The sequence below is a fragment of the Poecilia reticulata genome, linkage group LG19 (genome assembly GCF_000633615.1).
Source record: "Poecilia reticulata strain Guanapo linkage group LG19, Guppy_female_1.0+MT, whole genome shotgun sequence".
Lineage (NCBI taxonomy): Eukaryota > Metazoa > Chordata > Actinopteri > Cyprinodontiformes > Poeciliidae > Poecilia > Poecilia reticulata.
In genome coordinates this window covers 18,539,846-18,563,271 of record NC_024349.1, presented here as the reverse complement: position 1 = coordinate 18,563,271, position 23,426 = coordinate 18,539,846, and the positions used below count along the sequence as shown (strand labels likewise).

The window sequence follows — 23,426 nt, the reverse complement described above, 5'->3', positions numbered from 1 at the left end:
TGATCAGGGTGTGTTCAGAGTGCGGTGAGGGGATTGTGGGAACAGAGGAGGACTGAGTGTGTGTGTGTGTGTGTGTGTGTGTGAGGAAGGGTTTTCTCATGAGCTCACAGTGCATCCGGCCTCAGGGCCCCATTTGCCTCTAACAGAGGAGGAAGAGGGAATTTCAAAGAGACCAAGAAAAAAAAAGACTTCAAGGGCGATGATAGAAAAGGCTTTCTGTATTACTGGAAAAAAAACAGACTCGTCCTGTGATGGAGCATCTGCCAATGCTACTGGCTGTTGGACTTCATTTAGACAAAAAAAAAAAAAAGCAGATCTGAAAAGTGAAAATCTCACGAGTTCCACAATCTGTATTTTTATGTCCATTTTTAAGAATTGCAATAATTTATCTTGTTGCAAAAGTTCAGCAAATGCTGACTGCATCTGATAAATGTTTGCCATTGGCGTAAAAATGACAAAAGCGTAACTGAGAAGTCATGGACTACGTTTAAAACCCAGTACAGGGTGTTTTTTCTGTCGTAAATTTCATTCAGGGTGGCACTAAAAAGATCCTAAAAAGTCTTAAATTTGACTTTCTGAAATCTGCTGGTACCAACCAATTTAAATGAACTCCACCAACACTGCCAAGAAAAGTAGTCGAATACTGAGCCAAAGTTTGCTGACAGCTTCAAAACGTCTGAAATATGCCCAAATATTAGCCAGAGGTCTATTTTTATTTTTAAGCTTACTTAGTTTTGAACATTTGTGGACAAAACTCCTGTATTTAAGAATCCCTGAAGTTGTTTAATTGCTCTCTCTGCTAGTGAAGAATGATTTAAATGAGTAGTAAAAAGCTTCACCTTAGTGATATTTATGTAACTGTAGATTCTGTTCTAACTCTTGAAACGGAAACGTGTAAATCAGGTTTCCAAGTGAGATTTCGCGATTCTGAAAAACCCAAGTTTTTTTCTGTGACATTTTGCGGTTTTAACACAAAACGCTGCAGAAGCGTTGCAGTAAAACGCGTAGAGATAAACAGGAAAATCCACTCTGACTGTTTTTAATTACATCTTGGACTAAATGTGAAACATCAGAGACAGACTTTGTCTTATAGCGCTCATGTTTTTCTCGGTACATATCGGGGTGACTGTCCTGTAGGAGTTTTCAGGACAGACACAAAGACATCCAGTGATGTCACATGTGCAGTATGTGAACCCCTCCTCTCCTTCCTCCTCCTCCTCCTCCTCTTTGTATGTTTTCTCACATTTTTGGGAGGCCTCTGCGTCTCTCCTCTCCCTCTCCAGATGACCAGAGGTCCGCTCCAGGCTGTGCACTGGGAGCCTCTGCGCTCCTCCCTCTTCCTTTCTCCCTTCCTCTGTTAGCTTTTTCTCCCCTTCATCCCTCCATCCTGGCAGACTTGGGGACAGTCTGTGGTCAGCTGCAGAGCTTCTTCCTCCTCTTCTCTCAGCAGAATGATGAAACTTTTCACTCCCTCAGCCATCCTCATCACCTCTCAGTGTGTGTGTGTGTGTGTGTGTGTGTGTGTGTATGTGTGTGTGTGTGTGTGTGTGTGTGTGTGCGTGTGCACGCGTGCATGTATGTGTGTGTGTGGTTGTGGGAAACCAAGAAAAAGGCTGAAATTATGAATTTGGGGGTGTTTGTCATCTTTGGTAGAAGGTAAGCTCATGCAGTACTGCAAATTTTCAGAAGAAWTCAATTAGAAGATTTGTTAAAAACAAATTTACTCATTGCAAAGTTGAAAATGTTGCATCAAAGTTTAATGCATGTGTTGAAAGGTTGTAAAGTTTTCTCTGCAATGACATATTTCTTGATTTATTTTGACTGTTTGGAGAAGAGATTATTTGCAGTTCACAACATTTAATCTTTTCAGAGAAGAAGGAAGCAAACCGAGCGCYGCGTCAAGTTTTTTTTTTCTTTCTTTTTTTTAAATGCAGCGTTGTGTATGTTTGTGACAGAGTGTCGCTGCAGAGACTGAAAACACATGTTGGATGTGAGAGAGGGGGCGAGCGGGGCCGTGTGAAGGTTTGGAGTGGAGGCAGAAGGAGGGGTCCGCGGTCTGCACCAGTGTGTGTGTGTGCGTGTGTGTGTGTGCTTGCATTCCTGGGGGACAGGAGGAAGCGGGAGACGGAGGTGTTTATGTGCGCATGTGTTTGTGTGGGTGTTGCAGAGGGCTGCAGTGGGTCACATTTTTCCAGTGATGGGACCCCACAGCCCTCTAGATCCCATCTGAGGGACTTTTATTCTGACATCCGGCCAGTGGATGCAGCCAACTCTCTCCCTCCCTCCTTTCCATCCTCAGCTGTGCTGCTGTTCACCACGGACAAAAGAAATCTTTCAGAAGACGTTATCGGTGTCTTCTGAAAAGACTTAGAGTGATATTTTACTTTTGGTTCTTACAGAACAACATGACTTCATTTCTGAAGACAGTGTAAAATCCTCATGGTTTTATAACTTGAAGGAAAAAGATAGTGATTAGTCGGGCAGGTAGTCTGCAACATCCATCGAGTTACTTTAAATTAAAACAGGAACTGAAACGTCTCTCATGTCTGTAAAAGAGATCTGGATCCTAACCCACTCAGTGTCCCAACAAACCTCTCATCAGTCTGATACCATTGCCTTTGGTTCCTGATACTCTTGACCAGGAAGGACATTCGACTGTCTTTTATCCGATGGCTGAGAGACGTAATGATAAGTACTAGAACTTGGTTACCGTTTGTTGGTTATGTTAATACATTATCATTCACAGAGTAACTCTGTCACTATGAGATCATTGGTTGTCACAATTTCAGATCTAGATGTTTACACCAGGATATGTACATCTTGTTTCTATCATTTGCAGCTGTTTTTTTTTTCTTTTTTCTTCTTCTTCTCCGCATTTGGTGTTCAAACAACATACTGCTGGTTGGTATGCGTTGTTAGTGTGTCTTATATCTGCCTGCTGTCAGTTTCGTATTATTAAAATCTGAAAATAAAGTGTTAAAAAAAGGAAAGGAAACTGATATTCCTCTGTCCATCAGCACATCCCTGCTCCTCATTCCTGGATCATATTTAAGGTCTCGTCTTAGTCGAAGAGGCATCCAGAAGGCATTTCTTCATATTCTCGAACCACATCAGCTGACCATTCTCAGTGTTGAATGTTTTCACATCTAGAACAGCAGATTTTCATTTTTTTACATGTCTTTGTTTTCATAATTAAAATCACGTTTTTACGTTTATTTCTTTGATAGCTGACTAGCAGTTTGCAGCAGTACGTTGGGGAGGGGCAGCGCTGTGTTGCATCATGTTCCATGACGTCTGGTCACTCCAATGGTTTCTCTGTGACATCTCATCATTGTTTTAATTAGATTACAGGCGCAGATCGCTGTAGTGCCCTGAGAAGGGGATGTGAGTTAAACAAACGGGTTCACACTGTCACATTCAGAAAAAGAACATCTGATTTATTTCACCACTGTTTGTTCTTTGTATAAAAAGTTGTTTTTGAAGTAAAAAGGAGAAGCGTTTGTCTGCGGTCTGATTTCCAAACGGTTCCTGAGGATCAATATCTGCAGTCGGATCTGTGAAGTTTAGGACTGAGATACATGTAGTCTCGGAGCTAATAATCCCTGGATTTAACGGACCGACTCTGTTTACGATCTGACTCTCCAACGGCCTCACAGGAAAACAGAACCGGGCCAGCACAGCTTGCTGCAGTTTATCTCGGCTCTGCTTCGACATTTGGGCCAGAAAAACCAGAAACGTTCCACGTTTTGTATCAGCAGAAAATCAAAGATATCTGGTTGCTCAAGTCATTCAAAATAAGTGAAACCAGTACATTTACTTTATTTGACCAACAGTAAATAATTATGTACTCATCACATTAGTACATTTATAAACTCCAGACTGGAGCTTACTTCAGGACACTTTGGGAAAACAAACATTTGGCCATGTAGACCCAGAATCAACCCGACAGAAATAGAAACTATCATCAGACTCCACTTCGTCTTTTTGAAGGACATATATTTTAACTTTTTCAGAGACAAACTTAAAACCCTTTTATCGCTTGTAACTTAACTGCTATCACACCAACTGTTTTAGTGTGAAATTTAGGAAAAATTATGATTGTGTTGGATTTGCATCAACAGGCAATAGTGGTATACATACGACATGTTGGCTACATGGTGACTAAAGGTCAGTTCACTCAAATATTCTGCTATTTATGTCGGGAAATAGCATGAGAAGTGGGTAGCTCCCCCTGGTGGTGGCTACCCACCACCATATATGACAGCTAAACAAACAAGATTCAGACACAAAAAAAAGGATGCAAAGTATATTGCATCTTTTTTCTATTTCATCATTTTAAAATTCCCGTCTTTGATTAGGTTGAAAACAATAGAAAATAATAAAAACATCGTTTCCTTTTCCCACTCAAGTAGCAGGCTCATCTGTACATCTTTTAAAGAGTTTGTGTGTTTTCTTGTTTAAGGAATTTGAGAATGTGGACTGTGACGAGTACCACGCAGACATGTCCACCTTGGCCTCCACCATCTCCCAGGGCACTCCGGACGTCTATGTCCTGCCGCTCACAGAGGTTTCCCTGCCGACCACCAAGCAGCCGGCCCGATCTGGTGAGTCAAAGCTCTGCTCCCTCTCCTCTCGCCCTCCTAATTCCACCAACACGCCTCCCTGTCCTACAAGGTCAGACCTTCGTGTGCCTCTGCAGCTTTAACTGTGATGGATGTCGACGATGACTGAGAAGACGAATGTGCTGTTGAACAATACCTAATCATGATATCATTAATGATGCAAGCCTAGCAGCAGCTCTGCAGAGGTGCCAGATTGTTACACACACACACACACACACACACACACACACACACACACACACACACACACACACACACACACACACACACACACACACACACACTTGAAGGGTGTGAGAGAAAAGAAATAAGAGCCTGAAGAGAGCCGCGTTTCCCCAGAGTGAGCACCGCCCTGATGCTGGTCAGTTGGGCCTCCACCTATCCCATAATTCATCGCTGCAGGGCAACTGCAGAATGAACTCTTTAACTTTCTCCCACAAACATCTGCAAGTTGCATAATGGCATCCAGGCAGTCGGCCTACGCTGCAGTTTGCTGGTATGTGAGGCATGTGAGAGCACAAAACCCCAGTGAGAGTATTCCTCTCCCAGTGCTTCTGCCTCTCAGGAACAATGTGAGTTGTTGTGCATTATGGGGAGCGATCCTGCCTGATAAACTCATGACACGAGACTTGGCGGATCCAACTCTCGCAAGCACAAAGAATCCTGTAGGAAATTTATTATCTTATTTATTTCTAAGCTAATTCAAACTGCTGTTACGTCCGCTGCGTCTCTATGAATCTATGAAATTCATAATTTCATTTGTCCCGCTGAATGTCTTTTTGAAGAAGTTTCGTAGGGAAAGTGAAAAGCAAATCTTTCTGCACATGTTCGCCTTTCGTCAAGCGAACCGACTGCTGAACACATGTTTTGTCCTCGGCGAAAGATGGAAACCATATGTCGAAGCAGCAGGCAAGGATTCATTACTGCGCCGCTGGGACAACCTCACCCTCTGACATCATTTTCAGATATTGATTTTAGTTTTTATGGAGTAACTGGATCAGATGCATGGTGCTGCTTTTAAGGGTTTTAAGGGAACTTTCAGGAACTTTGTGTCATTCTGACATAATGCGGCGTTGCTTTTTCTGCAGCCACTTGTGCACAAACGGATCTTAAACTGTTCTCACGGCAATGACATTAATCTCTTGTTAATGTCTCTGTCCGTTTTGCACATCTAGAGTCAGCTCAAATTCGGTCGAAGTGGACGTACATGTAGGGTTTCAATTTTCAAGTCTGAACTTAAGGTTTGAACTTTGACTGGGCCATTCTCACATAGGAATATGCTTCAATATTAACCACTGTAACTCTGGTTGTGTGTTTAGTGTTGGTGTCCTGCTGGGAAGTAAACATCCTCCACAGTTTCAAGTGTTTTTTGTTTTTTTCCCTCTTTTTTTTATTTTGCAGCTGCTAACAGGCTTCCTTCCAGGATTGTTCTGCTTTTGACTCAAACATCTTCTCATTAACTCTGTCCGGCTTCTCTGTCCCTTCTGAAGAAAAGCTGTCAAACGACACGAAGCCGCAAGGCGACGTGCAGCATCACTTTTTCTCCACACACGGGGTTTGGCATTGTAACTTCGGCTCTGCGACTCCCTCGGGTTCACCACGGGTCTCCTCCTCCTGCTTTGTGTTAAATAAATAGAAGCTTGAGGTAATGCAGCAAAATGTGAAAAAGATTTATGTAGTCAAAAACTTTGGCACCGCAGTGGAGGAAAATGAATAAGAGAACAAAAGAAATAAAGATGGAGGGCGACGGCGCCAAATCCGAGACTGAACGAGGCCGAGGAGATCTAACGGTTCAGGGAGCGTAGAACTAGGTCTGAGATTTCGCATCTCAGACCTAGTCAAAGCCGTCAACGTGGAAGTGTTTTGCTGCCCTGCATTGAGCGCCTGCTCTCAGCCAGTGTTACTGAGTAGGTGGAGGTCTTAATAAGCCATCAGTGCTGCAGGAGCTTGGCTCAGACAGAGGCTCCGTTTAAAGGACCCGCCCTGATGCAGCTGTTGAGTGCTGCAGGCTGCTGTGTGAATCGAATGAAACTGATACCCATTCAGAGGAGACACGGGAGCAGGAATCCACACGAGCACAAAAACAAGCTCCCCGATGTTTAAATACACGCAGAGGGATCCACCGAGCACTTTTAATGGGATCTGTTTGCAAGTCAGTTCTGCATTTAGAGGGTTAAACTTTACCTTTAAAAGATCAGTTGAGGACGGGAGCCACTGGGATGAGTGGGAATGATGGGAATTTCTTTCGGCTCTGAGTGGTTTAAATGCATCTTGATAAAAACATCTCGTCTTCAGCAGCCATTATGTAACAGAGAGGCTCTTTGTTTTGGTACTCAGCCACAATCAGCGTGGAGATGCAGAGATGCTGCCGTCAAACGAAGCTCGAGTTCCTTTATGTATCTCTAAAAAGTTTTTTTTTGTTGTTTTTTTTCTCTTTCGAGTGCTGGACAGACTTGTGTTTTTACCCACACTTTTTTTTCTGCAGTTGTTGCTGAGAAATGATCCTGTCACTTTTTTTTTTAATTTAAAAATAAAAGGCTTGTGGAGACCGGCTGTCTGTCAGGCAACAGGAAGTGGCGGAGTCTGCATGTCGACATGTTGGGGAGCAGATTCCCGTCCTAGAGCTATTTAAAGCTACACAATTTACTTTCAATATAGATAATGGATAAACAAAGCCCCTGTAAATTTTACTGGGTTAAATATTTCACTAGAGACCAAAACGATGTTGCAGTTTTTAGACGCTGCTCCTCACTAAACAGCCTGCAGATATTTCTGCCATCTCACCATCACTATTTCCATGTATTCAGACATCTACTCTAGTTTTTGAACATGTGGACAGATGTTCTTTGATATTACAGTATAGTGATGAATATTAGGTTCAAATTATTATTTTAGGTCCAATGGAACAAATTAAAGACGCTTTAATTTGTCCCCACCAGGGAGATGTTTCATAACGGCTTTGAGGACAGAGGTTTTAAAGTAAATTTCTATGTTCTATAGTGTGTTTTGCAAAGAAATATGGTTACTTGACTCCAATAAATCATGCACACACATTTATGCATTTTTACTACTATTTATCTCATGAAAAAATGAAAATGCCAACGCAAGCTACACTGATCTGCAATAGTTTGAACGTGAAATGGTTTGTTTGCAAAGGTATAAAATATAAAACGGAAGGAGCCAAATGGAAATGCATAGGTATGAAACGGCAATGCTAATTAGCAACATTGTCCTGAAGAATTCAGAGACAGTTGGCACACAGTCCCAACTATAAATATTGCACATCAACATGTCCTGAGGACAGGAAGGGAGCCCGTGGATCTGCAAAATGTGAACATGAGATCATTTGAACCAGCGCTGAACTCTCTGCCAGTTCCTGTGAAGACTGATCTTGCATAACTCTGGAAACTGTGACTGATCTCCACATCGTAGACTTAACCATGGAGGAAAGGCTGACGCTAACTCTGAGACCGCTGGTAGAGAAACCGGTTTGTGTTTGCTGCAGCAGACGTTTCTAGTAGCTTTTATGAAAAATCGCCACAGGTTTGGAGCGGGAGCAGTCTGGTACAGAACGCCTCATGTTTCTCCCATTGTTCTGTTAGATTTATGAATATTTGAGGGGAAACATGTCGCCGTAGGTGGAACCCTTCGCCTGGCGCTGTTTATTCCTTTGTCATGCAGCTGGGAGATAATAGTCCCAGTGTGTGCACCATAGCTGGTCCTAACTGGTACCGCGCTGTCCTACGCGGCCAGACAATGGCGACCATTCTGCTGTTGGGCCGGGGAGAAAGTGGGTGTAAAGAATGACCAATCTGTAGAAGGGAACGTAGGAGTCCAGTAAGGCCTCCACACAGGGACCGGACTGGACAAAGATCTGCTTGTTGGTTGCTTTACTACCAGAATCGAAAGTGTCATGGAGGGTGATGCAGATGGAAACCAAAGGAAAGGGCAGGGAGGGGAGGAGAAGGAGATGCAGCAGTCGGTTGGTTTGGCTGAGTTGGAAGTCAGATGAAGTCAGATGCAGCAGGACACCTTCTGCAGCCAGGATGGGTGCAGGTCATCAAGGGGTGCTGACAGCGGTGCTTCGGATAACCAGACCGTCTGACAGCTCGGTGCCACGGAAAGACCAGCACAGATCAAACACAATGGAGAATGTTGTGTTTACTCTTCAGCGACCGGCATGTTGGGATAATCCACTTCAGAGACGGCTGAGAGTGGATACCTAATAGCTCAGATGTGGTGCGTTATGCATTAGCCTTGAGTTTCTTTACTTAGCTTCCGAGGGGCTTCCTTTCAACAATTTTCTGTGCATTTTTGCAGCTTTTTAAGTAAAATCTAACCTAATTTCTCTATCTAACCGATAAGAATGTGTTGCTGTTTGAGAAGTCAGACAATCTCAGCTCATTTTGTTGTGCTGCAGTTTTAAATGCCTCAGATTACAAGGGTATAGATTGCTTCTCAGCCATTCAATCTCCAGCGTCTCCATCCATCAGCGCTGACATTTATTTCAGCTTGTCTGCGCAACGAGATCCATCAGAGCGTTCAGCAGCTGCGCATTCACATTACCCTGTGTTGTGTGATAACGCAGAATAAACGCCATAACACTGTTTGGTGTTTTAGCCCTATGATTATGATTTACAATGCATTTAAATGAATGCACTCCATATTCAGCCAGATGGATTCTCATGAGCAATTTGCATTTCAGCTACACACCAGCCTGATCAGGAAATTTATCAGTTGTTCTCTGCGGTTTGTCGGAAATGTGTTAAAGCATGCTGAACGGCTCAATCAGGTCTTTCTTTCCTCCTTCTTCTCCACCTCCTTCAGCCCAGCTGCTGAAGTCCTCTGAACTGACTCGCCACAGTCTGCTCTACCTGAAGGAGATCGGACATGGATGGTTCGGGAAGGTAAGACCACTTGTAGTTTTTTTTAGAGTGCATTCACACCAACCGTGTTTAGTCCGCTTTAATCAAACTTCAGTTTGTTTGCCAAGAAAGTCGAGGCTTATTTTGGGAGGTGTGAACGCGCAATCGACCTCTGAGGCAGTTCGGAAGCCAAGCAGATCAGAGGCTGTTCCAAAAGCAGGAAGTGGACTACAGTGCAGGGTGTTCTGGGTAAACAGAACCTAAACAAATGCACAAGCGGGAGAAATTGCTCATGGTCTTTCACCAAAAACGGAAGAGAAATCCTACAGCCGCTAAAATCTTACGCTACTCCATTTTTGTTTTCATGTTGTGAAGAAAGGAAATTGCTCTCATGTCTTCTTCTGAGGTTTTCATGTTGCTTCCTTAAGTGGGATTTCCTGTGGGTTTAATTTGTTTGACACAGTGCTGTGTGAAGGTAAACCACACAGGCTGAAAGTGCAACAAATGTTCCAATTTTGTTCCCCAATCGAACCGAGTCTGCCGGACTATCAGGTGTGAAAACACCCTTAGCTGCACCAAGGACGCGTCTGTAATTCAATGTGTTGCCTGTGGTGCGATAAATAACAGCTGCTTTGTTCCACAGGCGACGCGCGCAGCTCTGAGTACAAATATTGCGCTGCTTCAGTGTTTAGAAGCTGTCACTGCCAGTAGGAAAGCCTCATGTTTCTGCAACCAGTTAACATTTTTCTCCCTTCTACCCTTCCCTCTGTCTTTTGTCTGTTTCTGACTCGTCTCACACAAACACACCCGCCCTTTCCATCCCTGTGTACCTTCACTGGGTATGTCCATATATGTATGTCTGCTTCACGTCTTTGTGTGAATGGGTTGACCCGTGTGTGTGTGTGTGTGTGTGTGCGTGCGTGCGTGCGTGCGTGTGTGTGCTTGTTTCCTCCCCGTATGCATTCGTCTGTGCCTGCGTTGTTCCAGGTTCTGCTCGGGGAGGTGAACACGGGCCTGAACACCACACAAGTGGTGGTGAAGGAGCTCAAAGTCAGCGCCAGTGTGCAGGACCAGATGCATTTCCTTGAGGAAGCTCAGCCCTACCGGTAACGCTTTACACCCAGCACCACATCTGGTCTCTTTTATCAATTGAACTAATGGAGATAATGTCTTCCCCCTTAAAATGCTCCTAGATAAACTCTGACATAGAGATTACAAATAATATCAAAGTATGAATAGAAAATATCAAATACTGCAACACTCCTGAAACTGAAAATAAATCTTTTTAAGAGGCTGAAAAATGCAAAATCCAGTGATGTCATAAATAGAAATGTTGAGCTTTGTAAAAACGACCTCAGCAGCAATAAATAAACATTTTATTTATTGCAAAGCCTTTTCCAAGAGTTTTCACATATGATCACTGAAGCAAACTTATTCCAGGCACTCTTCTCCCAGTTTAAAGAAATCCAGGCTGGATTTCATCATCAGAGCAAATATGGAGGCTTCAATGCATTCAGATCCTAGATACAATAAACAAACACATGCATGCGTCCACAGTAATGTTCAGACAGTTGTGCTTTCTCTGTCAGTTTAAAGAGAAATGCCTTTAAGCGTTTTTTGCTCTTCCTGCTCTCCAGCACACTCCAGCACCCGGCTCTGCTGCAGTGCCTGGCCCAGTGCACTGAAGTCACACCCTACCTGCTGGTCATGGAGTTCTGTCCACTGGTGAGTCTCCATCCATAAACACACAACACCAATCAGGACACTTGTAAACACTTGTAAACACTTAATATCCTTCTGTTAGTGGTGACACAATATGAACATTTGACCGTCAGACCTTTCCTTTCATTTCATTTCAAGCCTGAAACATTTAGATAAGTTGTAGATTAATTCTCTAATGATCTTGTCCCACTGAGGCTGGCAGCTACTAGATACTAGAAATTATAAAATTCAACTATCTTCACCTGTATCTGATAGATTTACCGATATATTTATTTCACTTAAAAAAAGGGATAAAATTGGACAATTTCTTCAAATCTAATTAATTTTTAACTGTTTTTTTTTACCATTTAGTTGGACTTCCAGGCTTCCTGGGACAAAATGCAATATGTTCTCTTTTGTTCTGAAACAATAAATGCAATTGATTCATCAGCCAAATCATCCACTGCATTTCCAGGAGCACTGAACAATTTTACTGACTTAGAAAACCGATGGAATGTTTTGTGAACTTGATCAGGTTGAAGGTAATTTCTTATGGCTTTTTGACCTAGCATCTGCTGTAAACTAAATTATTGATATTGCAGGTCCTTTCTCCCAGCAGCTGTTAGACTTTATAACCATCACCACTCCTAAAAGGTTGAATTTTTATACATAAGATCATTTTATGGGAAGAAAGAGAGGCAAGAAATGCTTCACAGGAAAAGAAGCTTCTGTTTGTGCTGAAGTCTTTGGAGTTGTTAAGCAACGAGCCGACAGTTAGATGAGACTGTCAGTCTGAGTTGAACTCGCTGGATTTTACCACAGATCGGCACATAAATCTGAGGATCTGCTTCTCCTTCATGCAGACTTCTTCAGCTGAACAGGAAATGGAGGCCACAAAGAGCAGTTCACTGCCAAACACCGCCCTCCAGTGGTCAAACCTTGTAACATGCAGGTGTCTTATTTTCCTCTGCTGTGTCCAGGGGGATGTGAAGGGTTACCTCCGAAGCTGCAGGTCGAACGAGGCGATCACCCCAGAGCCCCTGATTCTGCAAAGGATGGCCTGTGACATTGCATCAGGACTGCTGCACCTGCACAAACACAACTTCACCCACAGGTAGTCCCAAGCTGCTGCTGATTAGTTAGCGTTTCTATGACTTACAATAAAAAAAATCCAGCTGCTGCACCAACTTTGCTTCCAGTTGCTTCCTGAAACAACATCCTGGTGCTGCCTGAGTGCTGCTTATTGACTCCAGCATCAGTGATTTTGTTGCAGGCGGTGGCCGCTCCTCTCCAGATCAGCTTTAATTAAAGGTACAGCCTTTAATGCTGCAGGTGAAAAGGCGCAATGTTCCATCACCAGTAGGAGCTGAAACACCTTAAACAAAACATCCACGATCTTATCCTGTGTAATATTTTATTAAATGGTGCAGCTGTGTTAGAGGTGTTTATCTGCGTTTCTCATCAGTGACCTGGCTCTGAGGAACTGCCTGCTGACCGCTGACATCTCAGTGAAGATCGGAGATTACGGTCTGGCGCACACAAAGTATAAGGTAATCCCACACAAAGTTCCCAAATAGAAGCTGTACAGTTTGCTGAAGAAACCGTGTTTGCTTGTCTGACGAGGGCAGGAAAATAACTTGGATTTATCCCTGCTAACATTTGTAATGCACAACTCAGGTGTTTCAGAATCAAATCATGAAATATGTTAACATTTCTTCTTTACCAGGATGATTTCTACGTGACCTCGGATCAGACGTACGTGCCGCTGCGCTGGATCGCTCCCGAGCTGGTGGACGAGGTTCATGGAAACCTGCTGATAGCCGATCAGACCCAGCAGAGCAACATCTGGTAGAACCGACAACTCCCTCACACATTTAGACATTTTAATTTCCCTTCTATGCATTAGACTCCGTTTAGACTTTTAGTGGTTGTTGGTGCGCATTTTTAATGTGTATTCTGCAGAGAAAACAAATAACTGTACATTAAAATGCTGCAAGCTGTTTATTATAACCCAATCTAATTACCAGTTGTGACTATTTGCATATTAAATTGTAAAGATGCTCAGTTTGGTTAAATCTCATATTTAAGGTCTTCTAATGACACAGCACAGTAATTTCTACCCATAATTGCAGCTAATTACATATTTTTGCAAAAAAAAAAAAAAATCAACCTGTTAGCAAAACTCTGAAACATTTTACCCTTTCTGTGTAAACAACCTGTTCAAACTCTATGTTCAGCTTTGAATACGTCTCAATTATTTCAAGAACATGTGAACAACTTGTTTACATGTTTAGTGGGAGAATCTTTCGTCAGAAGTATTTTTTAGCTAAATGGCAAAGAAGCTTGGGTGTATTTATTCATTTAAACGGCTACCGGCAGCACAATATTGGAGCTTATTTTGCAGAATATGCATATTTCTACAATAGACAAACTGCTTGTAAATTATTAATCATTGCAGAGAATTTATTGGCTTCATCTGCTGCTCTCTATGGCCTATATATTTTATTGGATTCAGAGAGAAATTTTTCATTGAAGAGCTTGCCTGAGAATTGCAGTAAATCTACATTTCATCCAAAAGATGCACCATCAGTGCGTTGGACCTGTTACCAACACAAGTAGCAGTTTTACGATCAAACACAATCCTTTGGGCCGTATTTGCAGCTGCATATGGACAATATTAGTTTTCTCACCAGATACAGAGGAATTGTAAGAAAAAAAGATTAAAAATGGAGAAGGCGTTTGACCCAACCAGCTCAGCAAAAAATCTTACATCATGAAATGAAAGCATGGATACTATGAGATTTTGGGGATCTAAAGGTGGATGTCCACGCTGTCTCCCCCTCCCAGGTCGCTTGGTGTGACCATCTGGGAGCTGTTTGAGCTGGGAAACCAGCCCTACAGACACTACTCTGACAGACAGGTCCTGACGTATGCCGTAAGAGAGCAGCAACTGCGACTTCCCAAGCCGCTGCTCAAAGTTCCCCTGGCTGAGCGCTGGTGAGTCACACACAGATACAGGCATCCCCATGAGAGAGGAAGAAAAAAAGCAACTAAACACAGAGCCAAGAACAGCTCAGTGAAATCACTTCCAAGTTCCCTGCTCAGATTATCACATTTGTTTTTAGTCAGTTTTAGCGGTTAACTTTGAACACTTTCCCTTCTCATTGTTGGGCTCCTCAGGTATGAAGTGATGCAATTCTGCTGGCTCCAACCTGACCAGAGACCCAATGCAGAGGAAGTCCACCTGTTGCTCAGCTATCTGTGTGCAAAAGGGGCCAGCGAGGCCGAAGAGGACTTTGAGAGGCGCTGGAACTCGCTGCGTCCCAACGCTGGATTCAACGGTCACCACACTGCCTCAAATATATCCAGAGACCAGCCCTCCTTAACCTCCTCTTCCTTCCCTTTACTGGAGCAGTTTTCATCTGGTGATGGCTACCATTCAGAGTCTGGAGATGACATACTGACAGTCACAGAGACCAGCCACGGCCTGAACTTTGAATACAAGTGGGAGCAAGCCAGAGCAGATCCATCCTACATATCCCAAGAGTCCTCAAGCACTTGTGCTCAGGCCAACCATCATTGTCCAGAAGTGTTTTATCCACCAGGGGGCATTGTTGGAGGATGTGCCATGGAGAGCCTAAGCCACGGAGTTTCTCCTACCTACTATCAACCAAAACACTTGCATCCTCCCAGTGTGCTCCCTGTCCTCAGCGCCCATAGCCCCTCAGTAAGCAGTGAATATTACATCCGTATCGAGGAGCCTGTGGACTGTAACATGGATCCAGAATACAGCCTGTGCTCCTACAGCCCAGACTACCAGGGCAGCAGTGGGAGCTTCTTGACTGGCAGTGCAGACTCTGGTGAATGCATGGCCTGCCCATCACAGACCAAAACCATGGGTCCTTACTGGTCTGCTGACATCCATAAATCTGATCTGTATGACTCCAATGATTCAAGTCCAGCCATCTCCTTGACAATGGAGCCTCTTTTAGGTCAGGTTTTAGATAGCAGTCCCCTTCGACCATGGGAGTCAAGTCACTATGTGTCCTACAAAGACAGAGATGGGGGCTACTACTATGAGCACTCTCCTCCTTTAGAAATGGATCCCTATCTGATTGGAAGTGAGCATTCCATCGAGCATCTCCAAGAAAGCTGGGGGTCAAGAAGCCTTCGTCAGGCTTTAGGAGAACTGGAGAACCCTCTGGTTATATCCCCATCTGTGACCAGTCCACCTGAACAGGCCTACAGAGAGACATACCTGGACACCAGCCAGACCTCTCTCTTAGGGAAGAACATGACAGGGGGCTACTATGACATGATGGGCTCTTTAAGGAAGACCATGCCTAGTCACACGAGACACAACAGCCACTCGGTCAGCATCAACATGAAGACCGGAGGCGCGCTCTTCATCGGACACAGAGACAGCGACACAGAAGAAGAAGAAGAGGACATATTTCTCGAGAGACACACCTGCAATACGTGGCCTTCAAAACACAGGCACAGCAGCGGAGGACACCACAGGCGGGCGAGCCACAGCTGCAGACAGGACTCTTACACCGACTTCAACTACACCATGCCAAGTACGGACATCGAAGACACCTGGCCGGACCAGCACAGCCTGGCTTTTCACTCTCTGCCCAAACCCATCGATTATTTAGAGCCCCACCAGGCCAAAGATAACAGTGCCTGCCTCAGCCTGAGTAAACATCACACCATGGTGCCCTCAGACAACTGCATCTACCTGTGCCATGAAGGGGACACTCAGGTGCCACCATCTGGAGAGTGCTGCCACACCCATTTTGTTGATCCACTCACTGGTTTGTTAGTGAGAAACAACAACTACTGTCACAGCTTCAGTCACAGCAACTACATCACAGACAAGAGCACCGATATTCTCAGCATTGAGGAGATGATCAATCTGTCACCGGCGCCAGGGGGTCCCATTGTTTCCAAACACACCTTGATAAAGGCTGATGACTGTGAAGAGCACTATATTAATCCTTCATCTGAAGAAACGCCACTTACAGAGAAGCGAGAGGAAGTAATCAAAGAAAATCTGGTCATGCAAAAACCACCAGAACCTAGAAAAGAAGAGGTAACTCTGACGATGACTAAAAACACTCCACCGCCTCCTGACAACAGGCACGTGATGGTTTCCATCACAGATCCCCAGTCGGAGCTGAGCCACACAGCCGACAGTGGCGTGGACCAGGCCGACTCCACCGTAAGTCTCATTGACATCCTCGACTGCAGCGACGAGGAAGAAGACATAACAGACGACATCACTGACGTGACTTCAGGCATCTTCGCCGATGAGGGCAATGAGCTGAACATGTCTCCTGCCTTTAAATCTTTGCAGAAGCAGGTAGGAACTCCTGATTCCATGGACTCAATGGATCTGCCATCTGCTGCTGGATCTTGTGAAGGTCTCAGCCCTGCTTCTTCCCACCCTTCCAGCTCACCTAAAGCCATGGACAGCGGATATGATACAGAGAATAACGAGAGTCCGGAGTTTGTCCCCAAAGAGTCCCATGACACCCGATCACAACCTCAGGGAAAGCCTACTCTGGATAGCGGCCTAGAGGGAGTTCAGGAGAACCACGAGGAAGAGGATAAAGCAGAGGTTCAACCATCATCGGGTCAAGGTTCGATTTTGGAAAGCTCACAGACAGAGGACCACATTCTTTTACCACTGAGTGACAAGACTCCGTACAGAGACTCTGCCTACTTTTCAGATTATGAGAATGAAAAGCAAAGTCGAGATGAAGAGGGGGAACTCCAGCTGAAAGAAATTGATCATCACAGTGACGGGGAGAAACAGCATGTCGGAGGAAAAAAGGCAGAAAAAAGAAAAAGTGAAGAGGAGGAAGAACTAAAAGATGGTGTGGTGAACAAAGATTTAAAACTTGAAGAGGACCACGATCCAAAAGGCGGAGCAGAATCTCTTCCTCCAGGGACAAGCTTGACGGAGAATGAGGAACCTTCGGATTCTGCCTTGAAAGCAGAGGCTATGCTGGATGAATGGCCATCGCATGAAGAGAGTTCAGCCTTAGGGGACTGGGCAGCTGAAGTGGTGGGAGCCATGGAGGAAGCGCTTGGTGCCCTCAATGGAGACTCCGCTTCCAGCTTTAAGAAAGAGAAGGACATGGAGGACAAAACGGATTCTGTTGAGGCCGGCAAAGTCGAGGAAACGACAATGAAAACAAGTCACAAAAGGCCATCGGGAATGTCCGGAGAAATCCTGCACGTCTTACCGAAAGACGAGGTAGCGCTGCAGCACACAGCTAACAGCAGGAGGTTCTCTTCTTCTTCACCGGTCTCTCCGTTCAGCCCACAACCTCCACTTGCTGCGACAGAGGGCCGATCGTCTCCCGCTGACGGCGAGGAGGCCGATGAGGAGGACGCCGACACCGATGACAGCGACGAGTCGGATGAGGAGCTGCGAAGCTACAGCGTGCAGGAGGAGGAGGAGAGTGAGGAAGAGTGCCACCCAGTGCCCATAGTGGTGAGCGACAACAGTGAGGCTCACAAACTGCGGAGCCTCCTCAAGATGCCGAGCCTGGCCGCAGAGAATCCAGAGGAGGACCATAAGAAGAAGACGGTGTCTTTCTTTGATGACGTTACCGTCTATCTGTTCGATCAGGTGAGAAGTGGAAATGAAATGTTCAACTTGCTAAGAGCTTTTGTGGTTGATTTCCAATTTTAAGTTTTTATAAAGTTTTGACCAAAATGCATTTGAGCAGCATAGCTAATGCCAAAACCCTGATGCTAAGAAGCATCAGGCATTAGCTAAAAGGCAAATTTTACCAGGGTGAGATTTCACTTCAGAAACTACAGTAAATAAATGTCATAGTATATTACAGTCCTTTTGCTCTAAGCATGCAGTAATCATCTAATAAAAATAAAACGGTTCTTGTTCAAATATCTTCTCAAACATTTTTCAACTTTATCTTAACTACATCGCTGGTATTGAAAGTAGCTAACTTTGCGCATTTTTCCAACAGCAATAACTTCCACACTGAAGAGCAGGGCCGTGCAGAGACCACTAAAGGGGCAGGTGCTAAAAAAAAAAGGGCACATCCAACCGTATTCTAGGACAGAATATCAACAAAGCCTCTCAGCTTTCAAAGTTTAATAAACAATGATAAATTACAAAATTGTGAGATATACAATCAAAGCTAAGGAGAATCTCTACATAGAGCATACAACTATGCATATGTAAGATATTTTATTAGTCATTTCTTTCTGCAGGTCTATTTTGTTATAGGAAAAAATTGCAATATTCAAACCCGCAATTTAGCAAGATATGTAAATCAGAGCTAGACCACCAGACATATTATGTCTTTACAGAATTACACTATTAAAAATATAAACAAGTGCACAATGCAACCTTTTAGTGACTGTAATCTATAAAACAGAGCTGCCTGTTTTCTGCAGTGGAGATGAAGACGGTCCATTCAGGAAAGCAGAGCTGCATCAAACTTTAACGTGGAACTGCAGAAAAAAACAAAAGCAAATATTTAATTAATGTATGTCACCATGAGAAAAGCCTACTGAGTTTTGATTAAAAAACTTTTGTAAACATTTAAATCAAACATTTGTCTCATAAAGTGAATTTTTTTTTGCAAAACAAACTTATTTGTGCGTGTCAGAAATCTTTTCTTAATATTCTAAGGTTTTGTTTGTGACTCAAAGTTTTGCTTGTGATTCTCACATGAGTCGTGGGCAGGGCCCAAAATCGCAATAAAAGATTTCTGATGTGTGCAAATAAAAGTTTATGTTTGGCAAATAACTTTTTATGTTCACAAGACAAAAATTAGTTATTTAATTAAAACGTTTTTTAAACAAAACGATTTCTTTTTTAAAAAACAAATCATTACAATTCCAAAAGTTTTGATTACAATTTTATTTTACTTAACTGAGGTTAGTATTTTGTTTCCATTGAATAATTGGGGAAAAATTTTTTTAACTGCATACTCTGCGCACCAGACCCTAAACTTACTTAAAGTCTGGGTTGAGTTTTTTTCCCCTTCATTAATGACACACTTTTATTACATTCATTATATCTATCATGGTAATTCAGGGTGAGTTATTTTTAATTCTAAATTAATATTTTTGTTGGACTTTTATTTAAGTGTTATTCTCCTTCAAGATACATTTACCTAACGCTGGAATAAATGAAATGCACATTATGCAGCAAAGGAAATTAGAAGATTGGACATATATCCATTATGGAGATGATCGGTTTTGGATGGGCGACGTGCCCTTATTGCATAATAAGTAGTAAAGAATGACCGCTATCATTAACGGTACAGGGAAGAAGCTTTTAGTTATCTTGCTTTGTTAGCAAAGTCGTTAGCTAGCAGCTAGCTWATAGCACAACAACAACAGCCTAATGTCTGTTTGATAAAAATACTGAATGATAAGTGAAAAGTGTTATTTGGTAGTGCATGGCGGACAGTTTTTGGATAATTTTTGTTTCCAACAACCTTAGTGTCAATTATTAGGACCAATCCAGCTGGAACATCGTCCAATTCCCTCTGATTTCTCAGTGAATGTAAAGCTAAAATATAGGAATTTTACTCAAGGTTGTTTCGTTGCGGGGACTAAGCTTTTTCACTGCATCCTTGGTTTTCTGTATTCAGCCCGACTCCGTTAAGCAATCATTTCCTAATATTACCTCACCAGGAGAGTCCAACTAAAGAACTGGTTGAGCACGGCTTCCCATTAGCATCTGAGGGTTCGAGCTCTGGAAGAAAATCCCAAGAAAGACCTAATATCTCAGATGATTCTTCAGATGGGAACGTCTCGGAGGAGAGTGAGTGTGTTTGTAGTTTTTGCATTTATTTGTTCCTAGAAATGAAGTTTTTATCAGATGAAAGCAAACCTTTCCTCACCGTCTTCTTTTAGGCGCAGGGTTTGAGTGGGAGGACGACTTTCCCCTCCTTCCTCTGCCTACATCCTCGACAGCAGCCGACTCCCCTCCACCTCGCGCCGTCACCAAGGCTCCGGAGCCCAAACCGGCCGTCCAGTTGTCCCGGTTCACCGTCTCCCCATCCAACGTGTCTCGGTTCTCCATCACTCACATTTCCGACTCCGACATGGACTCAACAGGAGGTTGGTGGCTTCAACCACCTGCACACAACTCCGCTGTCTTTATTCCAGAATTATGACTGAATGCTAAGGACACGGAAACAGAAACGAAGCTAAGTTTTGTTTAGCACAATCGCACAAAATTAGGAAAAAAAAAACCCAAAAAAGCAGTTAGCACATCGTAGGATGCAAGAAAAGGGTCTAAGGAGCTGAAGGAAAGGAACCATGCAGTCATGGGGTGTTCTGTAGGACTGAAATATTAAGTTGAAGACAGAGGTGAGAATGGCGTGGGTTTCTTTAATTTGCAGTTGTTTGATCTAATTTCTTTGTACACTAGTTACAGATAATTTTACGAGGTATAATAACCCTAAGATTGAAAAATCTCTCACCAGGGTGAGAGATTTTTGTCTCTATATTGTCCTTTGTATTTCTCACAAAGGACAGTCAACTTCAGCTTTTTCTGGCTCTACAACGACCAAGAACAGATCCTTTTAACCTTTTATAAAACTCAAAGCAAACATAAAATGTTTAAATGTAAAATTTGGTTTCTGTTTCTGTCTTTGTAGGAAGCAGTGAAGATGGAGATAAGGAATAAAAATCGGTGGATCTTGACTGCCTCTGTGACAACAGCTGGACCTACTTTAGCATGACTTCAGATTTTTTTATTATCATTATTATTATTATTATTATTGTAATGTCAGGTTTTCCAAACGCAAGACAGTGCCTCTTACCGCCTGCGGACACTTCGAATATAAAGCCCTCTTACCAACATGTAACACTGGCCCGAGTGTAGTTTAGAATACTGAAAAGACAACGAATATTACATTTTGTGAAGTACATATGAAAGATGAACTTATTGAGGAGACCTGTATATTTTTGGATCAAAGGCATCTTGGATGAGCAAAGGACACATTTGCCACCTTTTTAATTGTTTTCATTCATGACAACGTGGAGCCGATCTTCACTGAAACGGGACGAAAACGAAACTGCTGCCAGATTGTTGCCCAGTAAAAACACATCCACTTTGTGGCTTTTCAACAACGGACGAGCACCTTGAACAAGACTGAGCAGCTTAAGACTTTCTACTTTTTAGCAACTGTTTTACTTGTACTAATAAACATCATGAGTGCTTGAGGCATCGCAAGTAATATAATGTTAATATTTGGTTTCATTCAGAGAGAACGGACACTGTGGTGTGACTGGAAACGAAGCCGTCTGGTCATAGACTGAACCGTCTGTCTGCTATGAACTAGTGTTTGAGACTTTTCTGTTTAACAAATATAACGTCCTCGCCACCAAACCGAGTCTTTGACGTCCAAAAGCTGGAAGTAAGAGGTAACTCAATTACTTTTCTTTAACAGTTTGTAGTTTCAATAACCTAAAAACCACTAAGAATGATTCAGGACAAAGAGAAACAGACACTAGGTATATCCAACACCAGGAGCTTTCCGTGTTTGTATATTTTCTGCCTAAGCTGAGAATCGATTCGCCTGCAAGACGGGTTTTATTCTGGTTAATCTGAACGCATGAAGGTTCTTCATCACATTGATGCAAAGATCTTGTAAATCCAGAGCAGATGGGAAGCTCTAATGTTCACTGATCCACAGTCCAGGTTGGCACAGCAGCACCAAGCAGCGCTGCGGTGATGCGTTTCTGGAACTTTGAGATTCACGACGTCAAGAACAGCAACTTCAGCTCGACGGCTGTGAAAGCAAAGGCAGCGCCAGAGTTATGACCACAACTATATCATTGGGATCAACTTTAAAAAGATTTGTTTTGATTTTCCTAGATTACATCTTTCATCTTAAAACTTCAAATCACCTCAGAATCAGTTGTGCTCCTTATAATCCATCCATCCATCTCTAACCTCTTATCAGAGACCCTCAGACTTCCCCAGCTTTTTCTTTCAAGAACTTTAAGACGTTTCCTAACGCAGCTGAGAGTGTTGAGGTCCAGCCCGTCTTTGGTCTGGACTTCTACTAGTGGGACAGATCCTTAATGGATCCCAAAAAGCTTCCCTCTTTCTGCCTGGATGAGGTCAGTCACTCTGCATGAGGAAGTTAATTACATGTAGACTTGTCATTACCCAAAGCTTATTGACATAAGTGGGGGTTATTTGAACCTTTTAGACCAGTCTTCATCACCACAGATGTTGCACTAATGCATCTGTTAATGTCTGGCTTCATTCTACACAACTTTTTATCACCAATTCAGTTTCAACCGAGACAATTTCTCAAATTTGTAAAGCACATTTCAGCAACTGGAAACTTTTGCAAGTGAAAGGTTTTCAGGTATGTCACTAATGCAATTCACCAAAAACATGATTACTATCCCACAGCTGGCTTAACAAAAAAAGTTTAAGGTCAAAGAAGAATACATTTCTCATGTCAACCTTCAGACACTAACAAAAAGTTAAATCTAAGGTTAATAGCCTTAGATTTATTTAAAGACTTGACTGGATTGTCACTTACTAGACCTCATGACTAGATCAGGGTTTGGAAACCTGCAGCTCAAGAGCCCAAAGTGACCGTCTGAAGTTTCCACTGTGTCTCTTAGTAACTTTGGGTGAAAGTGATAAAGCCCCATGAGCAACATTTTATTTGAAGGGGTGAGCATAAGGCTGACATGACGGTGTCATAAACATGACATAACATCTGTTATGAACACGAAGGAGTCTCCATGAACGTTTGACTGTTGTCCTGAAGTGTCATTTGGTAAATAGACACTTTTAATGAAAAGATGTTCTAATAGTTGCATTAAAAGTTCATCCAAAGTGTCAACTTTGCATTATCCAGTAAATAATGAAACTTTTAATGCAAAATCCTATTAAAAATAGCATGAAAACTCAATTAAAAATGTCAGCTTTGCATTAAAAGTCTCATTATTTACTGAATGACACTTCATGACAACAGTCATAACCATTCATGACGACGCCTCATGACAGGTGTTGTCATGTTTATGTCAGTGTCATGTCAAAGTGTTACCGAACCAACTAATGTTTTTACAGACAGATGCAACAAATGCAGCTTTTTTATTTGTTTTGTTTTCTGGTTAAATGATTGCATTTCAAAAACATAGTGACACTAAAAAAGCACCTGTGACTATGTCCACAAAAATTGACATCACCTAGAAGAAAATGCATCCA

At 42.9% G+C, this 23,426-nt stretch overlaps 1 protein-coding gene across 4 annotated transcripts in view; it reads left to right on the top strand.

The window, feature by feature from the left end:
* The window catches only part of aatkb (apoptosis-associated tyrosine kinase b), a 61,769-nt gene extending 38,851 nt beyond the window's left edge, over positions 1-22,918 (top strand). For 2 of the 4 annotated variants that reach the window (XM_008437628.2, XM_008437629.2), the window contains 12 exons: positions 4,463-4,604; positions 9,450-9,529; positions 10,475-10,593; positions 11,125-11,212; positions 12,169-12,302; positions 12,654-12,738; positions 12,915-13,036; positions 14,036-14,185; positions 14,369-17,831; positions 19,877-20,006; positions 20,099-20,305; positions 20,848-22,918. In XM_008437628.2, coding sequence (XP_008435850.1) covers positions 4,463-4,604; positions 9,450-9,529; positions 10,475-10,593; positions 11,125-11,212; positions 12,169-12,302; positions 12,654-12,738; positions 12,915-13,036; positions 14,036-14,185; positions 14,369-17,831; positions 19,877-20,006; positions 20,099-20,305; positions 20,848-20,876 — 4,749 coding nt within the window. In that variant the 3' untranslated portion in view covers positions 20,877-22,918. Of the gene's footprint in view, positions 1-1,354; positions 1,657-4,462; positions 4,605-9,449; positions 9,530-9,559; positions 10,327-10,474; positions 10,594-11,124; positions 11,213-12,168; positions 12,303-12,653; positions 12,739-12,914; positions 13,037-14,035; positions 14,186-14,368; positions 17,832-19,876; positions 20,007-20,098; positions 20,306-20,847 lie in introns of those variants that run through there. The other 2 variants (XM_008437630.2, XM_017310721.1) reach the window with 2 other exon arrangements.
* The last annotated feature ends 508 nt before the right edge of the window (positions 22,919-23,426 follow it).